This window comes from Drosophila kikkawai, chromosome 3L, assembly GCF_030179895.1.
Source record: "Drosophila kikkawai strain 14028-0561.14 chromosome 3L, DkikHiC1v2, whole genome shotgun sequence".
In the NCBI taxonomy this organism is placed as follows: domain Eukaryota; kingdom Metazoa; phylum Arthropoda; class Insecta; order Diptera; family Drosophilidae; genus Drosophila; species Drosophila kikkawai.
In genome coordinates this window covers 1,329,275-1,340,409 of record NC_091730.1, presented here as the reverse complement: position 1 = coordinate 1,340,409, position 11,135 = coordinate 1,329,275, and the positions used below count along the sequence as shown (strand labels likewise).

At 39.7% G+C, this 11,135-nt stretch overlaps 1 protein-coding gene across 1 annotated transcript; it reads left to right on the top strand.

Annotated features, from left to right (window-relative positions):
• Positions 1-1,874: 1,874 nt before the first annotated feature.
• vvl (ventral veins lacking) lies at positions 1,875-6,690 on the top strand. The gene has a single exon (XM_017173347.3). It carries the CDS (start codon positions 2,626-2,628, stop codon positions 3,952-3,954), a length of 1,329 nt encoding a protein of 442 aa, XP_017028836.2. The 5' UTR covers positions 1,875-2,625; the 3' UTR covers positions 3,955-6,690.
• Positions 6,691-11,135: the final 4,445 nt, after the last annotated feature.

Below are 11,135 nucleotides of genomic sequence, written 5' to 3'. Positions count from 1 at the left end.
TCAAAAACATAAATTTACAAGGAAAGAATAATAGTTATTTAAAGGCTATAAATAATTAATTCATGATTTTTTATTTAATCTATGTTATGAAGATTACTTAAATTATCTTACAATTTGCTTAATAATTTTCATCATTTTTATAAATAAGGAAAACTCATAAAAATATATCTCTCCATATAAAAAAACCCTAAACCCAAAAGAAATCTCAGCTTAATATTTCCCCTTTTAAAGAAAAAAACAATATATATTTCTTATTCTTTATATTTTTAGTCAAAATCCAACTGTTTTATTCATTGTTCTGAAACTTTTTTAAGTGGTTTTCCGTTCAATTCTTCCCATTGTCCCGCTCCACGCTCCACTAAATCAAAAACTGCACACTGAGAGACAAAAAGCTTCCCCTTCTGCTAACAAATGTTTAACTATAACGATGCCACAAAAACAGTTCCTTTAGCTATGCAAATTTCTGTGCGATTTTTGTGGCAATTTCGCCAAAAACGGCCCATAGAATCAATGAAGCTGACAAATAAAGTAAATCAAAATTCTATTGTGTTGTGGGAACATAATTTAACTGTAAACCAGTCAAAACACAGTTTCGCTTACAAAGGCCAGAAAGAAAGAAGATATTGTGGAAAAGAAAGGCACATTGTCAAAATAAGAAATAAAACTGATATGCATGACAAAAACTGAACAATAAAATTAAAACTTAAAGTGTCTTCTTTTTTGTGGAATATTCTTTTAACTTGAAGATTTTTTCACTTTTAGCAGAGCTAATGTTGGGAGGGAGTATCCTAAGTATAAATATATCCTCAAGCTATAATATATAGAGCTTTAAAGGGTTTTATTTAAGTTAAGTTTTATTTAAGCTCTAAAATGTTTTACTTTACACTTACTTAAATTTGTTTAATTTAAGCTTATTTCAATTTTACCAAGGAAAATTTATTTATTAGGTCTATTTTATCTTAGCTTTTTCTATATTATTAAATTGTTTGGGAAACTATACTTTTATTACTGTTAGATATTTTTGCAATATTATTCATTATTTCTATTAATTTAAGTAATTTGTTGACAAAATAAAAATACTCAATTTTCCTTAGAGATTTTTCTAACAAAAAGAGCAACACATACACATACACAATAGGATTAAAAACTTAATTATTTACATTTCATAAAGCCTATCTAAATACTTTAAATTTACCAAAGTTTTGTGGTTAAAACTGGTATAAACCTTATCCTTTCAACACTATTAGTGATAAGATTTCGCCATGTCTATCACTCTTTGATTAAACCTTTTTTTTTTTTGCCACCCTTAAGAAAAGAAAAGCCACACACACTCACAAAACGAAAGGAAAAGTTGTCTGGCCAAGGAGCAGCGAGGAACTGAAGCAAAGCTTCCTGCGGGAGAGAGAAGTCCTGCGAAAGCTTCCCTCTGGCTCCAATGCTCCTTGGATGGATACACGCCATATAGTCCAGTCTCGCTCTCGCAATTACAAAATGTCACTCTTTGCATGGGAATGCAGTCAGTGCCTTCCACAGAGTTCTCTGTGCCGTCCCGAGATCGCCTGGCATATGATTTTCCTATATATGCTGTGCTCTCTCTTTTTCCCACTTTTTTTTTCGTTTCTTTTTGGGGGCGTAACGCTGGAATACATCGAGTCCAATAGAGCGCAAGTCGCCTTCCAGTTTGCGAGCGCCTCTAGCGCCATCCCACTCTGAGGATTTGCTATCTGCCCTGCTCTGGTGCTCGTCCAAAACCAGTTTCCCTTGCCGGCTGCTCGATGGTGTGACTGTGTGTGCTCGTTGGACGGGGTGTGTTTGTGTGTGAGAGTGTGCGTCCGCAGTGTGTGTGCGACGTACGCTACGTAGCACTGCGGTGCGAGACATGACGTTAGTTCACTTCGATAGCTCTGCGAGTCTGCACGTGAATTTTCCCTGAGCTCTCCGGCTGTCTGTCGAAATTCTGAGACAAGAAGAAAACGCAGCAGCAGCAAGAAAGCTAAAATCTCTCAATCGGAATCGAGAAGTCGAGAAATCGGAAACGGAAACAACACACACACACACAAAAACACACGCTCTGAATTTCTGAATTCTTCCCAAAAAATAAAAGAAGAATCTCTGCCCCAAAACACACGCGTCTTCTGTGACACATTTTTAAGCTAAACAAAATAATAGCGAAAATCGAAAAAAATCGAAACCCAAAAAATATATAAAGTGCCAAGTGTTCCAAAAAGTGTTTGCTAAAAATCTAAATGAAAGAAAATACAATAAATATAATTCAAAATAAAATAAACGTGTAACCCAAAAAATAAGAAACAAAGTTTTCCCGACGGGAAAAAAGCCAAGAAAAATTTCAAATACAAGAAAACTTGTTGAGCGCCAAGGAGAGGCCAAGGAGGAGGATATAGGATAGGACCAAGAGGAGCCTAACCGAGATTTGGAAACATTTTTTCGCCTGCCACGTTGTACGTAAAAGACGTCAAGACGGTTGCCTCACGGTTCGAGTGGAATGAGCATAGGGACCCCGGTCTTCCTTTCGATCGATCGGTGTACAAAGTCGTTAAACTGAGCCCCAACTTGGAGCCCTACCCCGCCAGCGTGGAGGGCCTGAACAGCCCCAGAGCGGTGGGGATGGCCGCGACCTCGTACATGACCCCGCCCAGCGGTGATCTGGACATGGCCCTCGGCGGCGGCGGCGGCGGTGGCGGTGGCTATCACACCTCCTCGCCCCGTTCCGCCGCGGATGCCGGTGAGATGAAGTACATGCAGCACCATCATCATCATCATTCCGCCGTCGCCGCAGCAGCAGCCGCACATCATCAGTTGCCCTCGTCGCCGTCGCCCAATGGTCAGGGCAATGGCACTGGCCTGGGCTTGGGTCCCGGCTCGGGACTGGGTTCTTGGAGCACACTGCATCCGGATCCCTGGTCACTGCCCACGCATCATACGCACCATCATCCCGCTGCTGCCGCCGCTGCCGTTGCCTCGGCGGCGGACACAGTGAAGCAGGAGATGTCACATCTCTCCCAGCAGACGAGGATTCAGCAGGGCATGGCCTCGCCCTCGCCGCATGCCGCCTGGCATGCTCCACATGCCGGTCACTATGCACCAAGCGGATCGCCGCTGGGCTATCATCATGCGATGAACGGGATGCTCCATCACCCGGCCCATGCGGCTGCAGCGGCACATCACCAGAGTGTGGCGCCGCTGCATCATGCTCTCAGAGGCGGGGAGTCCCCGCAGCTGCACATCCACGCCCATCACATGGGCGGTGGCGGCGACAGGGATGCCATCAGTGGCGGCGAGGAGGACACACCGACATCCGACGATCTGGAAGCCTTTGCCAAGCAGTTCAAGCAGCGACGCATCAAGCTCGGCTTCACCCAGGCGGATGTGGGTCTGGCTCTGGGAACCCTTTACGGCAATGTCTTCTCCCAGACCACGATCTGCCGGTTCGAGGCACTGCAGCTGAGCTTCAAGAACATGTGCAAGCTGAAGCCGCTGCTGCAAAAGTGGCTGGAGGAGGCGGACTCCACCACCGGATCACCGACGTCCATTGACAAGATCGCGGCGCAGGGCAGGAAACGCAAGAAACGCACCAGCATCGAGGTGAGCGTGAAGGGGGCGCTGGAGCAGCACTTCCACAAGCAGCCCAAGCCCTCGGCCCAGGAGATCTCCTCGCTGGCGGACTCGCTGCAGCTGGAGAAGGAGGTGGTCCGTGTGTGGTTCTGCAATCGGCGGCAGAAGGAGAAGCGCATGACGCCGCCAAATACACTCGGTGGCGACATGATGGACGGCATGCCGCCGGGACATATGCATCATGGAGGCTACCATCCGCACCATGACATGCACGGCAGCCCCATGGGCACCCACTCGCACTCGCACAGCCCGCCGATGTTGAGCCCACAGAATATGCAGTCCTCGTCGGTGGTCTCGGCGCATCAGTTGGCGGCCCACTAGCAATCAGAAATCCAGGAGTCGAACTCAGCTGCAGCTGCGTCCACTCCTGCATCCCTCAATAGCCTAAGCCAGCAGCAGCAGCAGCAACAGCAGCAGCAACAACAGCAGCAACAGCAGCAGCAGCAGCAGCAACACCTGCAACAGCAGCAGCAACATACACCCAACACACCTTCCTCGAGTGCGGGATCGTCGGCAACGATGACCAGCCAGGTGATGTCGCCGCAGAGTCCGCTGGGCAGCTCTTCCGCTGGCAACAACAACAACAACAATAGTAGCACCAACAATAACAATAATAATAACAACAATAACAACAACACGAACAACAACAACGAGGAGCAAGTGAAGCACCACCAGCAACAGCAACAACAACAACAGCAGGCCTCCACCATTGCAGCCGCTGCAGCAGCCGCCATGTACATGGATCCCATGCGCTACCAGCATCCACATCACCCTCACCCGCATCCGCACCAGCATCCGCATCTGAATCCCGCCCACCATCCGCACCTGTTCCATACCAGCGATCAGCTGCAGCAGCATCCCCAGCAACAGCAGACGCCCGGCAACGGCAACGGCGGCGGCGGTGGCAGCAACTCCCAATTGTCGCCGGGAGCTGGGAGCAATAGTGGTCTGCCCCTTCAGCCGCCCAGCTCGGCATCGCCAGCGGGCTCGGCCTCCAGTGTCCTGGGAGGCCATCTGAACCTGAATCCGCTGCACCAGCATCATCACTACCAGCACCATCATCACCAGCAGCATCATCATCACCATCAGCAGCAGCAGCAGCAGCTCCATGCCCGCCGCCTCTTCGAGTTGAGTTTGCAATTTGGAGCCGCCGCGGCACCGGGAGCCGTGAGGCATTTTAATAGCTTCGGCGGGGCGGGCGGTGCTGGCGGGGAATAGCATTCGTCGGCCGCCTGGTTTGGCTATGAGTCCTCCTAGGATTCGGCGTCGAACGGGTGGCCGCAGTTCAAGCGGGAGCGGGAAAGGGAGAGGGACAGGGACAGGGATCGGGACCGGGAGCAGCCCTAGGATCGTGCAGTCGAACTTTTTCAGCAAGAGAGTAATTTTTTGAATTTCTACAATACAGTTTGGGGATATCATTGAGATGATTGTGGGGGTTTCTTAGGGAAACTTAATTTTAAAAATTAATTTACAAGAAATATTATTAAAAGATATTTTTAAAGGTTAATATTCACTGAAATACAGAAAGTTTTTAAAGAAAAAAACCAAATTTACAGTAGGAAAATCCTTTTAAATTTTGTAAAGAACTCGAAAGAGAAAAGTTTTTTCGGTAAAAAATTATATACAAATCTCTTAAAATCTGAAATAATTTAAAAAACATTTCCGAACCGTTTTAAAAGTCTAAAAACTGTAAGGAAAATCTTAAAAATTTCAAAACTGATACTGAAAAATATTTAAAAATTCATTAAAAACACCTTAGATAAACCCGCGTTGAAAAAGTTCGACTGTGTCATCTATAGGGAATATAGAACTAAGATTAGGTCTCCGAAGATGATGATGATGATGATAACGTTGATGAGGTTGAGAGATCATCTTTTTTACCAGTGCATTAATCTGTGTTAAACTTCAGCTTAAAGAGGAGCAGGGAGCGATGGGAGTAAGAGGAGGAGGAGGAGGCTGCCATCCACCAGTTTAGTTTTGTTTTTAAAGTTTGAAAAACTTGCTTAAATTAAATCAATTTAAACTAAATTAAATGTAAAACGAAAACGATTTCCTTTTGTATAAAGCGAAATAGAAACACGCAATTCAAATCAAACGTGAAACCAAGTGATGTTGTTTTAACCTAAAAAAACTAAATGCTAAAAATTAAAACTAAAACTAAACAAGAAACAAAAACTAGTTAAAAGTGCGACCCAAGTGTTAAAGAAACCAAAAAATATGAACAAGTAAAGAGAAAACAAATTCCTCAGCTGCTCCACCACAAGCAAAAAAGGTAAAAAGTCCACAAAAATATTTTTTCGTTCTTTGTCACACTTTGTCGCCGCCGTCTAGATCAAGTTAAAAAATTAAAAACACACAAAAAATATATAAGAAAGGCTCAAGAAAAGGCCCCAGTCGGTTCTAGCTAGGGTTTAGGTTCTTAAGCAAGCCGTGTTTATATATATTATATATATATAGCCAGTAGATTGTACTCTAAAAAATTTATATATGACATCAAAAAAACAGAAAACAAACGACGGAGAAAAACCTAGAATTTAACGCGCGGCGAGATGAAAATGGTATAAGTAAATATTAATGAAAAAAACACCCAAAACATTCTGTAAATAAAAACTTACAGTTAAGTCATATTTTTTAGCTTTAAATGCAATTGTAGATTTTTTAAATAAACCCTACGAGAAAATCATGAAAAAACACAACTAAAAAAATCCAACAACATTTATAAAATATATATATATAAACTGTAATTTCTAGGCGGTAATTTTTAAAGAATTAGGCACGACGTGAAGAGTTTAGTTACTTAGTACTGTACTTTCTATTGTAAGCCAAGGAAACGAATGGTAAAAACCAACAACCACAGAATATAGCTAAATCTTAAAATTTAAACAAACAAATAATCAAATACAACCACAACAAATGCTAAATTGTAATATATTAATTGATGTACATTAAAAAAACAAAAAACAAAAAAACGAAACATGGCAAACCTAAATGCTAAACAACAAAAAATGAAATTATTTCAACAAAACAAAAATAAACGAAAAATTGTGTAAAAAAAAACCTCCTCAATTTGTGTTTTTTACTCGTCATTTTTTGTATACTTTTCTATTTTTCTATTACAATTTTTTGGGTGTAACTTTATATATACATTTATACTAGAAGTAAACGAAATTTTTGTTTAGTGTACTCTTTGTTTTTGGTATGTTGAAAAACTATGCTATAAGGAGAGCGATGCGATGAGCAGTGAAACCGAATATTTAAGATTAAGCCATGCCCTCAACTGTATAATAAATTATATATACACAAAACCACACACACACACACATATATGCAGCAGCAAAGTCAACAAAACACACACAAACACACAGAAAAAACAGATGAAAAACCAGAAGAAAAAAATTAAATGAAAAAGCCAGAAAAAAAACTCTTAAAAAACAAATAAAAAGAATATTATTCGAAAAAAAAGACGGTCCTTTTATTATTATTTAATTAGCGCTCAGTTTGTTTTGGTTAATTTTTTTTCTCACATTTTACGAGACAGTTTTACAGACATTTTACGGCCACCTTTTGCAGAGATGCTGCTGGGGCTGCTGGGCGTTAATACCTCGGATATCTGCCGATAATTGCGCGTATTTATTAATTTCATTTGTTTGCTTAAAGTGTTCGAAAAGCCATTAAACAATTAAGTGGGCATATTATAATGCGATTGCCTACGTCAGCGAGAGCAATTGGTAATTAACTAACAAACACCTCTCGCAGATCGGGTTCGGATCGTTAATGAAAGTTGCCATTAAAAAGCGTGGCATTTCGTGAAATTACCCTTTTTTATAAGGCCTTAAGTGCCCCAGCAATTTGATGGATCTCCTCTGGATGAATGTTCCTGGTCAATGCTCAATCGTCAAAAAATACACAAAAATATTGACGTCAATCGGCGGGCGATTAAAGTGACAATTTGCCAGATTTACGGGGTCGCCAGGGAATTACTTTGGTTTTGTCAAAAACAAACAAAAAAAAAGGATTTACGAGGAGTTTATTGTTTATATTTTGCCCAAAAAAGGTTAATTTAATAAATAATTCTAAAAGTTATTCTAGCGTTAGCATAGGTGAATCATAAATGTAGTAGTTTCTAAATAATATGGTTTCTGAAATCAATATTTTAAAAACTAATATTATTACATAAAATATATTTTATTTCTATATTTAAAAACCTCTTTTCCTATATTTAAAGTAAGAAAGAACTGGGTTAAACCCCCTTTAAAGACCTTTTCAATTTTCCCCCAAGTAATTCCCTTATTATTTTAGCTTCTTTAAAGCCAAAATTAATATTATCATGCAAAAACAGAAATATCATTAAATTCGTCTGAATGCCCCCTGCACTGCCACTTGATCGAAATCTAATGTGCCGCACGCTTTTAGCATTTAATTCATAATTTAAATGCATATTTCATTGGATGTGTTGATTAACAATATTCACAGAGGCCCCAAAAATGTTATTGGTTAGTACGAGTAATTCCGCATAAAAATTGCATCAGCCTGTAAATATATACACAAATATCCTGAACCCAACCAAAAGCCAGTTTTAGGCTTAAATATATATATATATATAAATATATATTGACAACGAAAACAATAATAAACAGCAAATAATAACAATAATATATAATACAGAAGCGCAAGTGCAATGATTTTTATTTATGCGACGGCATTAATGTTTTAAAATCGTCGTTGGAACTTCCAACGTGGAAAATTAAACATGAAAATTATATATTTTCTATAATACATCCACGGGCAAACACCCACGCGATGCGCTTCATGCACTTGAACAATATATATATATTTATAATGCCCAATATATAATTATTCTCTCTCTCTCTGGTCTCTTGATTATTTTCTAAAAAATAGAGACGTCGAAATGAAATGAAATTTAATGGGGAAACAACATGGCGGCGACTGCCCACAACAGCCTATTTATACGTTTTATCTATTGCCACCTGCCATTTTTGGGGGTAGTTGAAGCAGACACACACTGGCACACACTCTTAGTACACACGCACACCCAATGACTGACTGCCGCCCCTCGGGCTATATAAACTTTTATATGGAAAAACGTAAAGGAAAGGTTTTTTTAATGGTCGAAATACGCTTAAAGAATTTATGGGATTTTCAGAGGATTGTCCAAAAACAGAAGAGAAATTCCTTGTTGATTAATCATAGTTAATGGATTTTAATAAGGAAATTAAATATGTAATATACTTCATTTTTTATTCTTTTAATTACTAAATTCATATTATAATTAATAATATTTTTAAAAATATTTTTTATATTTGTAGTTTTGTTCTAAGTATAAAAAGAACTTGAGGATTATTATTGAACTTCCTTTAGAAACTCTACTGAAATTTAACATAATATATGTTAAATCTTTAATTAATTTGTAAATATTTTACCAAGAAAGGCTTAGCTTTTCAGTCACTTTAAGTATTACCTCTTGATACCCCTCCTTCTTGCTTAATTTAACGGTGGCAAAAACTATCATAAAATTCAATACTCAAAAGCTAAATTTTATTTTCAACTCTGTTTTTGGTTCATAAAAATTATATGGCCCACCTTTTGGAGTAGCTAACATTCCGCATTATGTGGATGATAAAAGAAAAGCCACTAATATGCGAGGGCAAATTGTAGTTTTCATTGGTTTTAATGTGGCCATGCGTGCCGAGTGCGACGGCAACACCCCCTACACACAGCACACCCTCCTCTATATACACTATACACTATACTCATTCGTATCTATATCGAAGCGGTAGAGAAACCCCTCCTCGAGGCAAAATACCGACATTTTCATTATTATTATTTCGAGTGGAGTTGGCTTTTTATTATTTCGCGTGGCAAAGCAACACACCGCCGCACCGCCGCCTGCTTTTGTGTGTGCTTTTTGGGCTGCGTGCATACAACCGTGTCAATAATTACCCGTGGGACTGACACGACCAACGAGAATCATTCAAATGTTGCAGAAGCTGAAGCACCAGCCCCGGCTAACAATGGCTAAAAACAAAAGCTACAAAAGCTACAGAAGCTGGCAGCAGCAGCAGCACAGCTTGGTAACGGAGTCGCTGCCGGGAGAGTCGTCGCCGTTCCACAATGGCCAAGGCATATTGCCATTGTGGCAGCACCGCGGCAACTCGGCTAAAATGGCTGACACTAGTCAACGTCACCCGAACGTCGTCGGGGGGCCACAACTGACGAACTGGGTGACTGACCATACCCCAGGAGCGGATTGTTTAGGTTTAAGGGGTGGGGGTTTCCTTTTTAAAAGGGAAGACTCTTAGTACAAGTTCTTTTAAAATGTTTTTAAAGAGGTTTCCTAGAGATAAATCGTTTAAAAACAGTTTCATAACATTTTTTTAAATATTTAATATATACAAATAAATTAAAAGTACATATTTATTTCTTACAATTCTTTCTTTACCATTACATTTAATCAATTAACTATTTTTTTAATTATAATATTCTTTGCAATCATTTAGAATTAAAGAAACACTTAATTTACGATATTTCCTTATTTTAAGTTCGCTGAACTTTAAAACAAAACCAATATACAATGTGTTGAATAATTTATTAAGTTTGTTTAAATTATTTTAGTATTATAAATTATACAAAAACTGTAAATAATTAGGGCTTTGTCTAGTCTAATGTGTGTTGAAAATGTTTTTTAATTTGTTTGTATATAAATATTTAATGAAACAGGCCCCTAAAAATATTTGTTTTTCTTGTAATTAGTTATATTTTGTTTAAGTTTGTTATTTGTCAAACTCTTGAGTATATATTAACTAGTTTTTATATTTTAAACTAATTTTAAACTCTGAATCCGTCCCTGTTTCCGTCTGACAAGAGTTGGCTTTCGGCTTCGGCTGGTCGACTTTTTCACTGGCATTCGGAGTGTCGGGGACTCCGGGCTCATTATCTATGCTTCCTTTGGGAATTTTCATTTTCTTTTTCCCGCTCTGGTTTTTTTCTCTTTTCATTTTCTTTTGCCGTGTGCGTTCGTGTGCGACAGTTTGGCCAAAAGGAAACAAAGCGAAAGAATAGATGAACAACACTTTACAGATGGGGAAGTTCGTATATATGTTTATATACATAGATTTATTGCAGCCAGTATAGGATTTAGAGAGGGTTTTGGGGATTTAAAGCCACTGTAGGTCATATCCAACCTTATACTAATTACGAAATTTACAACCTCTCGAAAAACTTATTAGACTGAAAGTCAAAAGCGTTGGAAATTCTTTTTAACAACCCACAAAAGTAAGTTAAAATATATAAAAAATAGAGAGAGAGATAAACACTCCCACACCTTGGCGAATTAAGCTGTGACTCTATGTGTAAAATGCAAGCAAAACAAGCCACAAATTGGGATGCGGCAGGCAGGTGGAGGTGGTGCCTGGTGCTGGTGCTGGTTCCATAGGTGATTCCAAAGGTGGTGCGGGGGCGCCGCCATTCGACACCTTCGACTG

Excerpts from the sequence above, each read along its gene's own strand:
- vvl (XM_017173347.3), top strand. The coding sequence starts at position 2,626 with ATGGCCGCGACCTCGTACATGACCCCGCCCAGCGGTGATCTGGACATG.